Consider the following 19,279-nt stretch of genomic DNA (forward strand, 5'->3'; position numbering starts at 1 on the left):
CACATCTGCTCCCACGATGATGCATTCCACTCCCGCACATCCCAGATGTCCAAGTTCTTCAAGGACCACAACTTTCCCCCCACAGTGGTCGGGAACACTCTTGACCGCATCTCCCGCATTTCCCACAACACATCCCTCACACCACGCCCCCGCCACAACCGCACAAAGAGGATCCCCCTCGTTCTCACACACCACCCCACCAACCTCCAGATACAACGCATCATGGACCGACTCTTCCGCCATCTACAATTCGACCCCACCACCCAAGCCATTTTTCCATCCCCACCCTTGTCTGCTTTCCGGAGAGACCACTCTCTCCGTGACTCCCTTGTTCACTCCACACTGCCCTCCAACCCCACCACACCCGGCACCTTCCCCTGCAACTGCAGGAAGTGCTACACTTGCCCCCACACCTCTTCCCTCACCCCATCCCAGGCCCCAAGATGACTTTCCACATTAAGCAGACGTTCACCTGCACATCTGCCAATGTGGTATACTGTATCCATTCTACCCGGTGTGGCTTCCTCCACATTGGGGAAACCAAGCGGAGGCTTGGGGACCGCTTTGCAGAACACCTCCACTCGGATCGCAATAAACAACTGCACCTCCCAGTCGCAAACCATTTCCACTCCCCCTCCCATTCTTTAGAGGGCATGTCCATCATGGGCCTCCTGCAGTGCCACAATGATGCCTCCCAAAGGTTGCAGGAACAGCAACTCATATTCCGCTTGGGAACCCTGCAGCCCAATGGTATCAATGTGGACTTCACCAGCTTCAAAATCTCCACTTCCCCCACTGCATCCCAAAACCAGCCCAGTTCATCCCCTCCCCTCACTGCATCACAAAACCAGCCCAGCTCTTCCCCTCCACCCACTGCATCCCAAAACCAGTCCAACCTGTCTCTGCCTCCCTAACCTGTTCTTCCTCTCACCCATCCCTTCCTCTCACCCCAAGCCGCACCTCCATTTCCTACCTACTAACCTCATCCCAACCTCCTTGACCTGTCCGTCTTCCCTGGACTGACCTATCTCCTCCCTACCTCCCTATCTATACTCTCCTCTCCACCTATCTTCTTTTCTCTCCATCTTCGGTCCGCCTCCCCCTCTCTCCCTATTTATTCCAGAACCCTCACCCCATCCCCCTCTCTGATGAATGGTCTAGGCCCGAAACGTCAGCTTTTGTGCTCCTGAGATGCTGCTTGGCCTGCTGTGTGCATCCAGCTCCACGCTTTATTGTCCAGGTAAAGTTATTGTTTTGTCCTGGAAGGCTTCACCCTGACTGGCTCAACAGACCTGGGAGGTGGCTTTGACCTCACACAGTCTTTCCTCCACCATCACTGCCGCTGTGTCTTCTACTGCTGCCCGCCACTTCTGGGCTTTTGTCATATACTGACCTTTCTAACTTGTATTATCAAACTCAAATAGAATAGCGAAGTCAAAGTTTTGTGGGGGTGTAGTGAGACAGGGTAGCACCCAATAAAATTCCACATCCAATTCGTCTGCTAGAGCTTATTGCTGTTGAGACGGTCTGAGAAAATGGTAGGGACAGGTTGATAGGATGTAGAGATGAAAGTGGCCGGGATACTAGTGAGAAGAGTTAACACAGAACTGGGCAATGGCTTGGAGATAGCAGATGAAAGATTCTAAGCTCGCTGACACTGTGTTTGATTCAATAACGGGATAACATAAAAGGTGGACATCCCATTTGAGTAGCCTAGCAAGCTCTCTCCAACCTGCTGTCCATGATTCTGTGTGGAAGCTGTGATCCCTATCGCAACATTCTCTGACTCTGTGAATGGGCACTGTTACATCTGTCCCATTCTTCAAAATTAATGCCAGTCTTGTCTTATAGAAATAGAGCTTGGGTGCATTTTGAGAAGTTGAAAGGAGATGTATGGGTCATTTGGACTTGATGAATATGTCAAATTTGAAATGAGCATTAGTTTCGTTTGTCAGATGTTGTGTCATTGGTTGGGAAAGTATTAATTTATTGCCCATCCCTAATGGCCTGGAGATGGTAGGGGTGAGATTCCTTCTTGAACCACTGCAGTGAGGAGGTGTTACTGCAGTGGTATTATTGCTAGACTGTTAATCTGGTAATTTTCTGGGGACCTGGGTTCAAATCCCACCATGGCAGATGGTGAAACTTGAATTCAATAAACATCTGGGCTTAGAAGCTTAGTGATGACCATGAAATTGTTGTCGACTGTTAGGGGAAAAACCCTCTACCTCTATCCTGCTGCCTACATATGTCTCCAGACCCACACAAATGTGGTTGACTCTCAAATACCTTCTGGGCAATTAGCGATGGGCAGTGAATGCTGGACCAGCCAGCAAAACCCACATCCTGCAAATGAATTAAAAGAAAGCCTTGGGGCTATTGTCTTGGATTCTCCAGCATCTGCAGTTCTCATTATCACAGGTACGGCTACAGCCCTGTTAGGGAGAGAAACATGGGAAGCTGATGAGTGTTGGTAAAGTATACGTGATGTGAAGGCTGGCAGAATTTATCAAAGCAACTGACACTCCTACTAGGTATCAGTAAGTACAAGCCCAGGATGATATGGGTGGTATAAGGGGAGGATCAATGTGGTGAGTATGCTTGCAATGAGTGAGAGTTGGCTTAGTGTGTCCTTGTGACTGCATGGTGAAAGATGTGACAGAGCAGGGCTAATAGTTGAAAATAGTGGTGAAAAGATTGAGAGCTGTGTCATCAAATAATGATGAGGAGAGGAGTGAGGACCCACTTTTGCGGATCCCATGGTAGTATTAAACCACTTCCTTGTAGAAGAGAAGATTAATCAGAATGATACAGAAGTTTAGAGAGTTATGCTGTCTAAACTTGTGTTGGATTTCCTTGGGCATGGAGGGTGATCTGCCCAAAGTATCTAACATTTTGTAAGGTTTTAAAAACATAGGAACAGGTGTAGGCCATTCAGCCTCTCGAGTCTGTTTTACCATTCGATGAGATCATGGCTGATTTGTACTCTAACTTCATGTACCTGCCTTAGGCCTATATCTGTTAATACTTTTGCTAAGCAAATATTTTGATAGGGTGGGTTTAGAGGAAACCGTTTCCATTAATAGTGAACTCAAGAACGACACAATCTTAAAATAGTACAAAGCCATTAGGAGGGAAATTGGGAAGCATTTTCACTCAAACCTGTGTAGATCTTGGGAATTCTTCCCCATAGAAAGCTGTAGCTGATGGAGCTTGCAAGATTGATAGATTTTAATGAAAGCAGGAAACAACAGGCAAACTTATCCCTGCAGCTAACAATTTTTCAAAGGTTAAAAACAGCAGTTGGTGAAAAAGCTCAGTAGGCCTGGCAGCATCTGTGAAGTAAAAATCAGAGATAATGTTTTGGGTCCAGTGACCCTTCCACAAAACTGGGTTCTGCTGACCTGCAGAGCTCTTCTAGCAACTTCTGTTTTTGTCCCTGATTTACAGCATCTGCAGTTCTTTTGGATTTTATCTTTCAAAGGTGTTTTGATTAAAAATGTGGCACATTCCTCTGTAAGACAAGTTGCAAAGTCAAATCGGGTATTGTGTGGATCATACAAGTGAACTGTAGATTCTAACTCTGATGATGAGTCATACTGAAGTCAAAACATTAATGCCTTTTCTCTGTTCACACATGCGGTCAGACCTGTTGGGTTTCTCCAGCCTTCTCTGTATTTGTTTCAGATTTCTAACATTTACAGTGTATTGTTTTTATTAGAATTCAATGTCCAGTTCACAAATATTTGGAGCAAGCATATATCTCATTTATATCATAAAATCCCTCGTGTGGAAGCAGACCATTCAGCCCATCAAGTCTACACTGACCCTCTGAAGAGCATCCCACTCAGGCCCATTTCCATCCCCTATCACTGTAACGTTGGATTTCCTACCTAGCTTACACTTCCCTGGACACAATGGGCAATTTAGCATAGCCAATCCACCTAACCTGCACACTTTGGGCTGTTCAGGAAACCAGAGCACCCAGAGGAAACCTACACAGACACGGATTGCACGTGCAAGCTCCATACAAACAGACACCCATGGGGTGGAATTAAACTGGCTCCCTGGCGCTGTGAGGTACCACTGCTAACCACTGAGTCACCAGTGCCTCCTTATCATTTGTAGTTCAACAGTTTCTTAACTCAATAATGCCCAGTGACTGCAAATCGCTGAGACCTGCTTGAAAAACAGCAGCTGTAGAAGTATTAGTAAAGAAATCAGTCATTAAGTAGGACCACTATCTTGCGTAACGCTATTGCTAACAGGCACTATGGTGCTTCAGTACAGGGTATTGGTGCATTCTGCTGAATTAAAGCATAGATTGTTTGTATATGGTACTCCTCACAAAGAGAGGTACCTTTTGGCAATATGCAAAATGAATGATAGCAAGTCTGCAGCCCATTTTATATTTCCCAAAATTATTGTTCCATCGATATCATGATCTATTTCAGTAGATTATTGATCTGAACTGTGCTAACTGGAGAGGCACCAGACCACAGGAGCAACGAGAAAGAGAATCCCTCAGAGAAACCTTTACCATAGTAACAATGGAATGGAGAGCAGCAACAAAACAGAAAGCACTGGAGAAAAGCAGCACTGCTTTTGGCCTAGAAGCATGTTACTTGTATACATAGCCCTTCATTTAGTAAATGGAATTGACAATGCTTTGCAAGCATTGAAAAAAAACAATAAAATGGGCAGCAATGACACACAAACTGTCAGAAGCCAGTTTCAGCGAATGTGACCTGGGCAGCATTTACTCAGGTTGTTATTAATGCTGTAATGTATAAGCATGGGTTAAGCTGTCTGATACAGAAAGCAGTTTGTGATCCAGGCCGTGATTGTTCCCTGATAATTGTGCCATTCAAGTGGTGTTTTTCTTAGGAATTATTTGGAACAGGTGAATGTCAAATCCAATTGTGAGTGAGTAGAAGTTGACTGGTTTTGTGGTCAGGTAATGTTCCTACAATGTTGACCAGATGATATGAGGAGATGTTGTTTCAGCAGTAGCACATATGTTCGTTATAAACCACAATGTCTAACACACTGATGGCCAATCTACATACCTGGCATCAAGCATAACACAAACCAGAGATCGAGTGAACACATCAATTGCATACTCCTGAGGTATTAAGAAACATATTAAGCATGAAAGTGTGATGCGAGAATTTTTTTCCCCGAATACAAAGGAGAACAGATTTTCTTTCCCATTATGTATTCGGTACTCACTAGATTATACTGAGCTATCTTGAAAGCATCAGTAAACAGAATGCTTTATTGTCTCTTTGTATTGCTGTGTTGATTTTGTGCAGAGTATTCGATTAAAACCATTTGAGTACGATCATTTAGCTTTTTATCAATACTTCTAATCGGGCTTCATGGAAAAACATGGTGTGGATAATGTGGCAGTTCTCAGTCACCATAGATACACATCATTTTCACCTCTATTACCTTGTACTGAAGCTGTTAGTCATCTGATATAATAATATGTTGCTCGAGCACAATCAAACAAACGTTTCTGGTATTTTGACCCATTATTTGATGACTCAGGTCAGTAAAATAATAAATGAGATTCTTTTGAAAGCTAATTAACTGACAACATCTTCTTGCCAGAGATGTGAAGAGTTGTGTTGAAGAGAGTCCAGGTTTCGTATTGGGTTAAGTGCTGACAGAGCTTATGTTACAGAGTTAGTGGTAAACAAGCCTCGGTTGGTCTCACTGCCATGGCTTGTAGAGGGAAATCAGTTACAGTTCATTTGCCCGATCACTGCCCAGTTGTTCTTATTACAAATGAGTTTGTGCAATGAAAATAATTTATCTCCCTGTTCTTGCTAAAGACACGCACGCACAAACATACACACACATTACATACTATTTGGGCGAGGTACTAAAATGTTGCCCAACATTAAACATAGCTTTTGGTAGAGCTGAAGGGGGAAATTTGAAAATCGTAGGCAATTGATAACTTACACAGTTTACTATTAATTAGTTTCTAATGTTTTCATTTAGACTTTAATTTTTGATTAAAAACAAAGTTGCTGGACAAGCTCAGCAGGTCTGGCAGCATCTGTGAAGGAAAGAAAGGAGTTAACGTTTTGCGTCTGGTGACCTTTCCTCATTGTTCCTGATTTACAGTATCCACAGTTCTTTCAGTTTTTATTTATTTTTTGATATATTTGGACTCATATTTCTCTACTTGATGTTCCTTCTGGGTGATATCAGTGTAACCCCTCTAAAGCTTCGGTGGTGACAAACTAAACAGATGCCAATCTTTACAAACTTATAAAGATTGATTCACAGTGATACCTTTTAGAAGAATGCAACCACTGAATTCAAACCCCACTTCCAGTCTGTTCTTTTTCATCTCTCTTTTGATCGAACCAAAGGGTGCCAGTAGCAAGGCAATAAATGCGCCTTCAACCCTTTTACTCTTCTGGATTATCAGACTGCCAAACCAACACTCAGCACTCCACCAACAGAAATTTCCTCCTGTTCAATATTGGGACGGCCAAAGTTCTGGTCTTTTGACTTCCGCCACAAAGTTCGTTCCTTAGCCATTAATTGCATCCTTCTCCCTGGCAACTGAACCAGATTCTTCCTTACGTTTGTACTTGATGCAGCGTTGAAACTTCTGCCCGTACATCTGCCAAGCACTGTACTTCCACCACTGTAACATAGCCCGCTTAGCCCCCTGCCTTAGGCCTAGGTTTGGGCCTGAAACATCAGCTTTCCTGCTCCTCTGATGTTGCTTGGCCTGCTGTGTTCATCCAGCTCTACACCTAGGTACCTGTGATAGAATACTGTCCATAGGAAGAGTGTAGATCCAAAAGCACTCAAAAAAGCTTGACATCACCAAGGACAAAGCATCCTGCTTGATTAACAAGATCCATCATTTTCAACACTCACTATCTTCCCCACAGGTGCACTGTGTCTGCCGTGTGCAAAATGCACTATAGTAACTCACTCAGACTCCTTTGATAACACATTGTTATCTTGCAGTCTATACCACATAGAAGGGCATGGGCTGTAGATGCATGGGAACATGTTCTCCTTCAAATCATTCACCATCCTGACTTGGAACAACATTGCTGTTCCTCACAGATGCTTCACTATTGCCAATCCCTTCTAACAGTACTGTGGGTACTACTGCTCACCGCTACCCCCTACAGGGAAACTAGGGACCAGCAATAAATGTTGATTTAGCCAGTGATGCCCCAAATTCATTGATCAAATAAAAAAAAACACTTCTCAGTTCAGCAGTGACTTATTTAAAAAATTTCATCTATGGTTTCAAATCCCTCCATGGTCTTTCTGTAATCTCCTTTGACCTCACAAACCTGTCAAATGTCTGTGCTTGTCTACTGCCAGCCTCTTGAATGTTCCTGATTTTCATTACTTCAGCATTGGCTATTTGGGCCAAAGGTACCATTTTACATTTGCAAGATTTGACAGAGAGTCCACACATCATCAGATTGTGTGGAGCTTATTGCAATCTCTTTTGTGAACTCTTTCAGAACCATTACCTTATACAACAAGTTTAAACAAATTTGGTGGGGTATTCCACCAGGTTATAGCATTTAAAAGGAGCAACAAGGTGTTCAGAGGAATAGGACACTTAGAAATAATACATGATTTTTATGAAGACTTTCAAGCATTACCTGATAAACTACCACGTATTGAACTTGTCTATAAAATTGAAAGTCGTGGAGAAAAAATGGCATTATTTGCAGGGATATTAAATAGGCTGAGGAATAGGAAGCAGAGAGTTGTGGTTTAACTATTTTTTTTAATCTGAAGGGAGGTATAAATTAGAGTTCCAAAATGTTCTATTAAGATCACTATTGCTTTAGAAATATATTCATGACTTGGTCTTGGATTACAAGGGCACAATTTTGAAAATTACAGATAAGACAAAGCGTGGATGTGTAATGAAAAGCGAGTAAAATAGAGAAAGATCTGAAGAGAACAAAAGCAGATGACTGAAAGTTTTCAGGCAAACAGAAATGACAATGAAGGACCAGTAAAACCTCTTCCTTTTCAGACGAAGTGAAATTTTTCAGGGTAATACAACCTATCAAATAAAGCTACAGCCAGACATAAAAAAGCAGCAACTAAATCCAGAGATTCATAAATTCATACTGTGCACAAATGGGTCTTTGTCCCATTGTATGTGAACTGATGGAACTACAACTAAATGTACGCTAATCCCAATTTCCTGCACTTGTCCCACATCCTTGAATATTAAGACATTTGAAGTACTCATCCAAATAGCTTTTAAAGGTTAAAATAGTATCAGAGATAATGGGAACTGCAAATGCTGGAGATTCCATCCAGCCTCACATTTTATTAGCTTTTAAAGGTTGTCAGGTTTCCAGCCTCCACTACCTTCCCAGGCAACACATTCCAGGTTCCCACCACCCACTGAGTTGAAAAGGTTTTTCCCAAATCCCTTTTGAATCTCCTGCCCCTTACCCTAAAACTATGCCCTCTTGTGATTGACTCCTCAAGCAAAGGGAACAATGCTTCTCTATTTACCCTGTCCATTACCCTCATAATCTTATACATCTAAACTGCCAATAGGACCTCTTCAAATAGTGCTGATTTGAGACCTTTCCATTGAAGAGCCAGGTTGTGATTGATGAGATCAGCAGGTGGCAAGTACAAATGGGAAATAGTAAGAAGCTCAGGATTTTAAAGTACATATGTTACTGACAGCTTTGAATAATGCCAGCAGATACCCCTGCCTCCCATCACTGTCAGTATGTCATGGTGCTCTTCCAGATAGAGGTTTCCCTGAAAGCTGTCTGCAATATTATGGTATCTGTTGGCTGAGTAGCTCCTGAAAATTAACTGTTTTTCAGGCCAAAGTCCTTAGAAGGCAGAGTCAGAATGAATGCAACCCAAAAGTGATTCAGAAGCATCATCACATTGTATAAACATTACTATGTTTTAAAGGGCATTTATTAGAATTATTTGGACATTATTCATAAATTACTTACATATCAATACTAACATGGTAATTTACAAAAACAACAAGCAGTACAACACTGAACCCTTTTATTCACATCAGGATAAATTCAATGATCCCACTCTTGCAGTGCAAAGACTCCTCAATGGGATCATGGATTAGAGATAAGGCAGCATGTAGCAATCCCTCTCCAACAATCCCATCCTATCCAGAAATATTTTCCGCTGGGATCTATGGATCATTCAGTTTAATCCAGTAAACAATCCCTGACACCAATGCAAATACAGCTTATCAAACAGCTATGCCAGTGGCAGTCGAGTATAGTTTCATACATGCACACCATACAGGTTTGTAATATCCATAATGCCATGACACAACAAGAGACGATGTCGTCTACAGAAATATTTCCTCCAACATTGCCAAAGTTTCAGGATTTTCATGCTCATTTAACAAGTTGAGGTTTTTGCAGCCTGTTTAGGTGTCTGACACGTCCTGAAAGGAAACACAATTGCAAGAGTGTGTTATTCGCAAGAACCAGAATCAGGTATTGACGTAAGTGCTTAACTTGTTAGGGAGCAGTTATTTCTAGTGGAGTTGTTCTGCTGTTAATGAGTTAATTTACAAATGTTATGTGAACATGTGTTCCAATCTGACTCAACACGCACCTCAGAAGTTTGAACTACAGGTCAGCAGTTCAGTCTGATTAGGAGCAGAGCAATCTTGCTAGTAGCATGTAGTCGGCAGTAATTTTCACAAACTTATACCATTGCTAATCAGAATTTTAAACTACCAGGTCAATTTCAGTCCATGGGTGAGTGAATACATAGAGCCTGCCATTTTAACAGTGGGGCTTTACTTATATTTTGCAGAATGGACAGCTGTCTGACCCTGATGTTTGAATGGAGAACAGAGGTTGAGAAAATAATGAAGATAAAAGCTGGCAGAAGCTCCAAAGGGAATGGCAGCCAAGGTAGAGTCAGGATTGGGAAGTGGGCTCTCTGTAGACAATCAGAGGAGGGAAAGACAAGCTCAGGGAGAGTGAATCTTCTTGTGGGACCCATTAAGGCAACCTGCCAGACCTACAAGGAAGCTAATTTTTTTTGAAATAACTTAACTGGTTCCTCTTACTGAGAAACACCAGGGGCCTCATCACTCAGAACGAGAGTTAATAATGCAGTAGAATCCATTTGATACTATTTAGGCCTGATCTGGCTATCCAAAGTATATAGTTGGTGTCCTTGGTACCTGCAATTTAAAATTACTACTGGCTGAATCAGATGGGAGGGTAATGCCTATTTCTACTTCAACTGGCCTCCCGGTGGTGAGGCAGATTTAATAATCTCCCCCACACCATGACCACCCTCTCCCACCTATCAACCTCCAACAAAACTAAAGCATCAGCTGTGGAGCGGGCACATAGTACAACAGTTTGTTTTCTGTATTGTTCTTTCAAGAATCAAGGAAGCATAGTAACAATGTGCCAAGAATCAAAAAATGCTTGTCTGGATCACAGGTTTGAAGCATGTGCATTTATGACAGTGGAGGTATCTAATATATATTAAGATGATGGATGGATAGTTCATTCATAAAGCACCACTTTCAGTGGGGCCTTATGGACTTATGCCAATACTCCTGTCACTATATAGACAGTCTATACAGAATTCTTAATTGAGGAATGCCAGAGAGTTTTTGCAAGACGAACTATCTGCCTCAGTAAATTAAGGTTCAGTTACACTCTATTTACTTTCCCAATAAGTTCCTGTGAAAGGACTATGCATCGAATCACTGCAGTTTGGAAGCAGGCCATTTGGCCCACTGAGTCCACACTGACCCTCCAAAAAGCATCCCACCCAACCTCTCTATCACTGCAATCCCACATTTCCCATGGCTAATCCACCGAGCCTGCACATCACTGGACCAACTATAGGTAATTTAGCACAGCCAATCCTCCTAACATGCACATGTTTGGACTATGGGAGGAAATGGCAGTGGAAACCAACACAAACTTGGGGAGAACATGCAAACTCCATGCAGGCAGTCACCCAATGGTAGAATTGAACAAGCGTCCCTGGCATTGTGAGGCAACAGTGCTAAGCTCTGAGCTCCAGGTAACACCAAAACAACATAGAAAAAGGAAGTAGCAGGTTCTGGTCACAAAACAAGACGTTCAGTTACAAGGTGATAGAGAGATTAATGGTGATCGAGACAGGGTAGGTAATTAAAGTGGGAAAGGAAATGGTGATCAAAATGGTTTGGAGCAACATCAAGATGAACTTTCATTCTCTTATTGAAACTTTGTATAGGTGCTGACACATCCAGGATGTTTTGAAATGTCATTATGTCAGCCAACATGTTGCATAAGAGATTCAGAGGAGCTTCATTAAGATGATCCCGGTATGGGGGGGGAGCCGTCGTACGCAAAGGCTAAACAGATTAGGACTCTTAATCACTGGCGTTTACAAGGAGTGGCGATCTCATTGAAATGCATAGGATCCTTAAGGGGCTTGACAGGGTAAATGCTGAGAGGGTGTTTTTGTCATGGAAGTGTAAGACCAGAAGGTATAGTGACAGAATAGAGGGGTGCCAATTTATGACTGACGTGAGGTGGAATTTCTTCTCTAAGTAGGTTGTGAGACTTGCCGCAGACAGATATAGAGGTAGAGTTCTTATATCTGCTTAAGGCTAAGGTAGATTGATTTTTGATCAGTAGAAGAAATCGAGGGTAATGGGAATGGGCAGGAAATTGACTTAAGTCAGATCAGCCATAATCCTATTGAATCATAGAATTCCTACAGTGTGGAACCAGGCCATTCAGCCCATGTGTCCACACCAACCCTCTGAAGAACATCCCACGCAGACACACCCTCTACCCATAACCTCACATTTAGCATGGCCAATCCACCTAACCTGCACAATTTAGGACTGTACGAGGACACTGGAGGAAACCCACAAAGTCACAGGGAGAATGTGCAAACTCCGCAGAGTCACCCGAGGTTGGAATCAAACCTGTGTCCCTGGCACAGTGAGGCAGCAGTGCTAAACATTGTGGTACAGCTGCAAATCAGGCTCAATGGGCCACACTACCTATGCCTGTGCCTATTTCTTACTGTTTTATGGTGCCAGGTGGTTAGATTTGAAATCAATGAAAAACTGGTCTAGAAGAGAATCCCTAGAGTATAGAAACAAGCTAATCAGGCTAACAAGTGCACACCGACTCTACAGAGAACATCATGCTCAGACTCACCGTCTTATCGTATCTCTGTATTTCACATGGCAAATCCCCCGTAACCAACACATCCCTGGGCACTATGGGCAACTGAGCATGGCCAATCCATCTAACCTGCACATCTTCGGACTGTGGAAGGAAGCCCACACAGACACAGGGAAAATGAGAAAACTCCACACCAACAGTCACCTGAGGCTGTAACTGAACACAGGTCCCTGGTGCCGTGAGGCAGAGGTGCCAATCGCTGAGCCATGGCAGTGACAAATGAGCTGATTGTCACCATAAAGCAGGGTTAGAATGGAGAATAATCCAAGGAGGAAGACAACACACTTCTGACTCCATTTCAGTTTGAATTCTGTTGAATATTGGGCAGTGTGTGGGCGACCAGAGATGGATGCAAGTTCACTGTTAGTTAAACCCAAACTCCTTAGCTTGGCTTGGGTGGCCCCACCCCAACCCCTTCCTTGGACAGCTTGGTCCGAGTCTCTCTTTCTTTAGCTTTGTTTCTTAACTGGGGTGGAAAAATAAAAGATTTTATTAGTTATTTTTGCTGCCCAGCACTTTTTAAAGTAGTAATTTTTATTAATTGTTCATGAATTATCAACTTATTACTTTGGAACTTCAGTTTTCAAAAATCAGGCTTATTGTTATGACTTTTTGTTTACAGTGACAGGATTATTTCACTATTTCAGCTCACTATTAGCCTTTTAACACAATTAGGCAATTTGTTTGATTTACTAAGTGCTACTTTTTGGCATTTTCCCAGATGACCACCACCTTAACCAATACTTCATACAATACTCTGTCACTATCCATGCGCTCACAATGCTCAATCACCAGTGACTGCTCCTTACCCGTCTGCCAAATCAAAACAACTACAGAGATAAAGCCAAGGCGCATTTACTTCCATTCCTCCTCACTAACTGTTGCTTCTTGAGTCACTGTCGGGAGTGCGGCCTAAGGTCCTGACAACAGGGGAGTCAAAGGCCACAATTCCTCTTGTGGAGGCAGGTAGCCTCATCACAGTCAGCCAGCCACAGAAGCCCCCCTCAAGTTGCCTTCCCAGGGTGCAGTTTTTGTCACTGTGTGACAAGCCACACTAGATTGCTGTTCAGAGAATGGTACAGCACTGTAACAAAGCACTAATGTTACTGGATGCTTGGCTCAGTATTGAGCTCACCAATCCTGGATTTGGCATCTTCAGGGCATCACTTCTCATTTCAGCTGGAAATGCAGAAGGAAGAAAGTGCTATTGTGCTTACGACAGCAACATGCTGTTGTTACCTGTGGAAGCTCTTTGTTTCCCACACACTGACTTGGGGGTGATAACTATTGCTGGATGTGACATGATATGATCCTCACTCATGCTGTTAGTGGGCATCAGATTCAGCAGCTGTCCAATCCAATGGCATCTCACCTCACATTTGACATCATCAGTACCGCGTCCCCCCACCAAAACTTTTTTTGTGACATTGATAGCAGCCTATATCCAAACTATTTTAGAGTTAAGCAAGCTCAGTCATGTTTATTTAATCGCAACTCTAACTTGACTCTGATTGATAAGAAAAGCTTCCTAACTGAGGGTGACTTAATCAAAGTTAATAGGAATTGTATTTCAACAGACAGCACATAAATCTGCATGCAAAAATACTTTTAAACTAACATTCCAACAAAAAAAGGAGAGACCATGCTGTTTCACCTAGACAATGGCCTCATTCAAATTTTCACTTTGAACAATAGTCCTTTCAGCCTATAGAATGGCAATGGTTCCTCACCTTGTCTTGCACAAGATGACAATAACGACAACTCCAATGATGACTGTGACTCCACAGACATAAGTGATGGCACATATCATTATACCTGAGGAAAAAAGACAGTTTTGTGTGCCATCTATGGTAAAACACAAGATACACAAGGATTCATTTATAGATATCAGATATTTTCATTGATTGTCATTGCCTGTTGAGCACTGTTCTTATGAAACTGTTCTACTCTCTGATGCCAAATGAGGTTCTTACATGGATCTGAATAAGAATCATGACTAAAAGAAAGATTCCATTTAAAAACTGAAAGAACTGCAGATGCTGGAAATCAGAAATAAAAACAAAAACTGAAATTGCCAGCAGGCCGAACGGGTCTGGTAGCATCTGTGCAGAGAACTCAGAGCCAACATTTCGGGTCATTGACCCTTCCTCGGAACCATATCAATTTATATTGTGTGGCATTTTACACTGCGATGAAATGTCAATGACTTACCTTTCATTTTTTCACACCAGTTTCAGCAATCACTTTGACAAATATTGTTTACACCTGAACATGTGGGATACCATTCATTGCATTAATACAAACAGTTTTCCATTTTCATTACAAAGCAGAGATAATAAGGTTTGCGCTAACTCATGAAAACATGTTATCATCTAGTAATGTAAAAGCTGCCTGTGCTCAATAGCCACTTAGTCCCTTGGTCTAGCAGTAATGAAGCCTATGGAACTGTCTGTTGCTTCTGCATTCTGAATAGGTATCATATGCTGCCACCTCTTGACCTTTTTCCAGTTACCTTCAGGCAACACAATTCACTTAAAGCAAGCATGCTTTATAAAGATAATAAATTGTCAGAACAATAATGATCTAAATGGTAGTAAAGCTGAAAGGAAGATGGAACAATATTAGGTTCAAAGTAAAAAGTACATTGATTTATCTTGGGCATGTTTTAATTCTCTATATTTAAGACTGCTGTCTTTAACAAAGACTCCCTTCTCCTAAGTGATAGAGATTGGGCAGTGTGCCATGGAGTCAGTTTATTTCATAGTTTGCAGACTCGTGCGAAAATAACAAACACCTGGTTTAACTTTTCCTAGCCCCCACACAGGAGCTTCTCATGGGCTCTCTTTTTCATTACAGCTTTTCATTACACTTCCATATGCAGTTAATAATCAAATGCTAATTAAAGGGATGATGGCTGCAACAAACTGTGGTCAATTCTGAAAAGAGGTATACTTTCAATTTGCAACAAAATAGATCTCAGATGCACACAGCCAGGTTTTCATGTCTAAAGCATTTTTCTCCATTAGGGATGAAAGGGAAAATGTTTAAACTGATATAATCAGCTGAACACAAACTATTAGCATAATATTTCCCTGCTTTTATTTTCAACAAGCTTTTCCAGAAATTGGAGTATGTTGTTTTCATTGAAAAGCAAACTGTGGTAAGTACTTAATTGTCACTTCACTGTGGTAATATTTTTTAAAAATGTCACTTCAAATTACTTTGGGCGATTTGTATTTATACAGAGTTTATTTGGCTAAACTGATAAACAGAGTGCTTCCCTGTGGAAAAAGCTAATTTTAAAACAAAGTTCTCTCTTTGTGTTTGTCGTTGGCAAGGTTGGCATTTCTTACCCATCTGTCATTAGTCTTGAATCAAGTGACTTGCTGGGCCATTTCAGAAAGCAGTTAAGAGTAAACTTATACGACTGTGGGCCTGAAGTCATGTGTAAGAACAGATTTCTTCCCATAAAGAGCATTTGTGAACCAGACGTGTTTTTATGAAAATTGATGATCATTTCAGAACTCAATTTCTAGATTAAGTTACAGATTTCTTTATTAATTAGATCAAATTTAGTGACTAAATTTCACATCCATCTGCTGCCATAGTAGGACAATCTACAAATCCAAAAAAATTCTCTTGACGTCTGTAATGCTAGTCCAGTGATATTTCCCTGTATCACTATCTCCCCTTGGTGTTTGCTTTGCTTTCACATCAATGTTCGTTTTCAAGGGATATTGATTGATAAATAGTCTTATTAATTCCTTATGTGGTCATAAGAGTTGAGTAACTTTTAGAAAAAATACTTGATCTTAGCTTTTGTTTGTGCACCAAAATACACCATATAAACCCAATGGCTAGAGATGTCACGTACTCGGTTTTGGATTCAACAGCCCAGCCTTGTTAGTGAGTGATCTGAGAATGTGTCAGAGTTTTAAAATAGCAGTTCACTGACTTCTGAAATCTCATTCTGAGTGTTTTCTTTAAGAGTCCCTCACAGAATTGATCAAGTGTAGAAATTCTCGAGGCATTGGGGGGCTTGACATTTACAGCTCTGACCTTTCAGATTAGACATTAAAGCAGAGTCCTGTCTGCCCACACTGGTCAATGTGCTAGCTTTTAGAGCACATTTTGAAAATGAACAGCAGAGCTGTCCTGGTATCACAACCAATATCTGTCCCTTCAACTAACATTGCTAAAACAAATTGCCCAGTCATAGAAATACAATTCTTATGTTGCTGCTTTTGGGACCCTGCTGCCTAAAAATTAAATGTTAAGTTCCCTCTTTATAACCATGCCTACATTGCAACACAAGCATTGCAACTATAGTCACTGATTATGAACTGCTTTGGTCATGAAAGCAAGCTCTTTTCCTCCTCTCATCCTTTTTAGGCCTTCACTCTCACCATTCCTGTTTGATTTGACTCAGGATGTTGAATTGCATCTCCTGTTGCTTGTGTGCTCCGATGCAGTGCAGGCGTATCAGGAAAGTGGAGTTAAGGCCATAATCTGATCAGGCATGATCTTGTCAAATGACAAAGCTAGCTCGAATGACTTACACACACTCTAAATTCATATGTTTGTATGTAGTCATGAAAGCTTGGTCACTTTCTTAATACTACAGAAATAAGTTTATCTCTGAGACTGAGACAAGGGGCACAGGAGTGGCATGATGGCTCAGTGGTCAGCATTGCTACCTCACAACATCAGGGAGCTGTGTTCAATTCCAGTCTCAGGCTGTGTGGAGTCTGCACATTATCCCCATGCTTCCTCCACAGTTCAATGATGTGCAGGTTAGGTGAATTTACCATGGAGAATGCAGGGTTACAGGAATGGGTGGGGTGAATCTAGGTGGGATGCCGTTTGGAGGGTTGGTATGGCCTGCCCCAACACTGTAGGGATTTCACGATCTATTCAATGGTAGGGGAATACAGCAACAAAAAGTACTTACACTTATGTGGCACCTTCAACATAATAAAACATATGAGCCATGTAAGATGATGTTAAGTCATCAAACAGGCAGATTGTAAGAAGTGTCCTCAGTGAGGTACAGATCTAGGAGGTTGTCTCAGAACGATGTGTAAACAGAGAGAAAAAAGGCAGCACGATAAAAGTCTTTGTTTTGGATGAATTTGAGCTGCACTGAATCCTAGAGCAAGCTCTGCCTCAAGCTACACACTTAGCCACCACCCTAACCTTTTCAGGCAAGACTAGGCTATCTGAACAGACTTTTGAAACTGTTTTTAATCTGCCCAGCTATCTTTCTACTATTTTGTTCCAGCAGAAATTGCATGTAATGGTAAGGCTGTAACTAACATGAATATTGAGAACAGGTTTTAAAGTGTGGTTAGCACATCGCAGCTGGCGAAAAGTGATATGGCATTCTGCAATGAGCTGTTACAGGCAGAGATTAGAACTTTAAAATGTCTAATTATTGTTCAACAGCTAAGATGACTCTTCCATCTACATTTAAACTTTGCTTAAGTTATCCCTTGGGTACATGTCTTCATTCTGTTGTTCAAAAAATACAGGATATAGACATACCAGGATTTGGTTTCAGGTCTTTGGCTTTGAATTTTGCGTCAGATGTGGTCTGGGTGATCAGATTCAAATGCTTCATGTTTCTGATTTTAATGATCCGAAATTTTGGCTTTGGAGAGTTGAACCAATTTACAAAACATGGTTAGGATTAGAAATTGGCTTTGGACTGTACAAAATGGCCTGAAGCTACTCATCTATAATAAGGGGTGACAAATGAAAGGATAGCCATTCTGTTTAGAAAAACCTTAGCAATAAATTCCATTCATACAGGCCCTTTTTAGCATTGAAGAAAAACAATACTGCTTTGTAGAAGCCATATGGAAAATTAACAGCGAGAAAAATGATAGATTATGTGATATGATAAGTCCAGAGTTGGTGTATTAGAAAATTCTTAACTGACAGTGAACTTGAGAACAGTGCAGAGATAAGGAAGAGTGAAATGAAGGAAAGATTTGAACACAAAGATGGGAATTTTAAAACTGAGAGGTTGAGCAGGAAACAGAGTAATAAAACGTGGGTGAAGGGAGGCAGTGGTAATACGTTTTTTTCAAAAATTCATTCCTGGGTTGTGGGTGTCACTGGCTTGACCAGCAATAATTGCCAAGAGGGCAGTTCAGAGTCAATCACATCGCTGTGGGCCTAGTATCACATGTAGGCCAGACCAGGTAAGGTCAGCAGATGAATCCCTAAAAGACATTAGTGAACCATTTGGGTTTTTCCTGACCAATGACAGTAATTTCATGGTGATCATTAGACTTTTAATTCCAGATTTTTATTGAACTCAAATTCTTCTTTTTTAAAGTTCTTTCCTGGGATGTGGGCATTGCTAGCTAAGCCAGCATTTATTACCCATCCCTAGTTACTCAGAGGGCATTTCAGTGTCAAACACACCGCTGTGGGTCTGATATAATCCAGGCCATGGGGCAGTCTTTTCTCTTAAGAGCACTAGTGAACTAGATGATTTTCCCCAACAATTGACAACGGTTCCATGGTCACCATTAGACTCTTAATTTCAGACTTCTACTGAATTCAAATTCCACCATCTGCCATGGTAGGATTCAAATTCAACCCTCCAGAATATTACCTGGAACTCTGGGTTAACAGTCTATTAATAGCAGCACTAGGCCATTGATTGGAAAGTAGATGCTGAAATCAAACTTAGTTTAGCTGTGTAAATAAATTTAGTCCTAATGAAACACAATGTACTATCATTACGTTGCTGCAAACATTTCTCCACAGTTTAGCATGATTCAAATTTGGTCTGGAAGACTCAGATGTTGCAATCTCTAACTTGCAGCATGTTGACATCATTATGACCTTCCAGCAAAGAATTGCCATTTATCTTCTGAAAACAATGTCTGTTGAAGGGTTTTTTTCAGTCAGCATCTATCCAGCTGCTGATTCCAGGATGGTGTACCTAGATTTCTGCTACTCCCTGTGCTAATTGTGTTGGTTCTTTGTAGATTCTATGAAATTCTATTCTTCAGTGTTTTCAC

The 19,279-nt window shown here is 41.5% G+C and overlaps 1 protein-coding gene across 1 annotated transcript in view; it reads right to left on the minus strand.

Moving 5' to 3' along the window:
* Positions 1-9,063: 9,063 nt before the first annotated feature.
* The window catches only part of gfral (GDNF family receptor alpha like), a 106,158-nt gene continuing 95,942 nt past the window's right edge, over positions 9,064-19,279 (minus strand). Inside the window, exons 9-10 of the mRNA XM_048531878.2 lie at positions 13,973-14,057; positions 9,064-9,463 (exon numbers count right to left, since the gene is read on the minus strand). Coding sequence (XP_048387835.1) covers positions 9,418-9,463; positions 13,973-14,057 — 131 coding nt within the window. The 3' untranslated portion in view covers positions 9,064-9,417. The remainder of the gene's footprint in view (positions 9,464-13,972; positions 14,058-19,279) is intronic.

This window comes from Stegostoma tigrinum, chromosome 4 (assembly GCF_030684315.1).
Source record: "Stegostoma tigrinum isolate sSteTig4 chromosome 4, sSteTig4.hap1, whole genome shotgun sequence".
Lineage (NCBI taxonomy): Eukaryota > Metazoa > Chordata > Chondrichthyes > Orectolobiformes > Stegostomatidae > Stegostoma > Stegostoma tigrinum.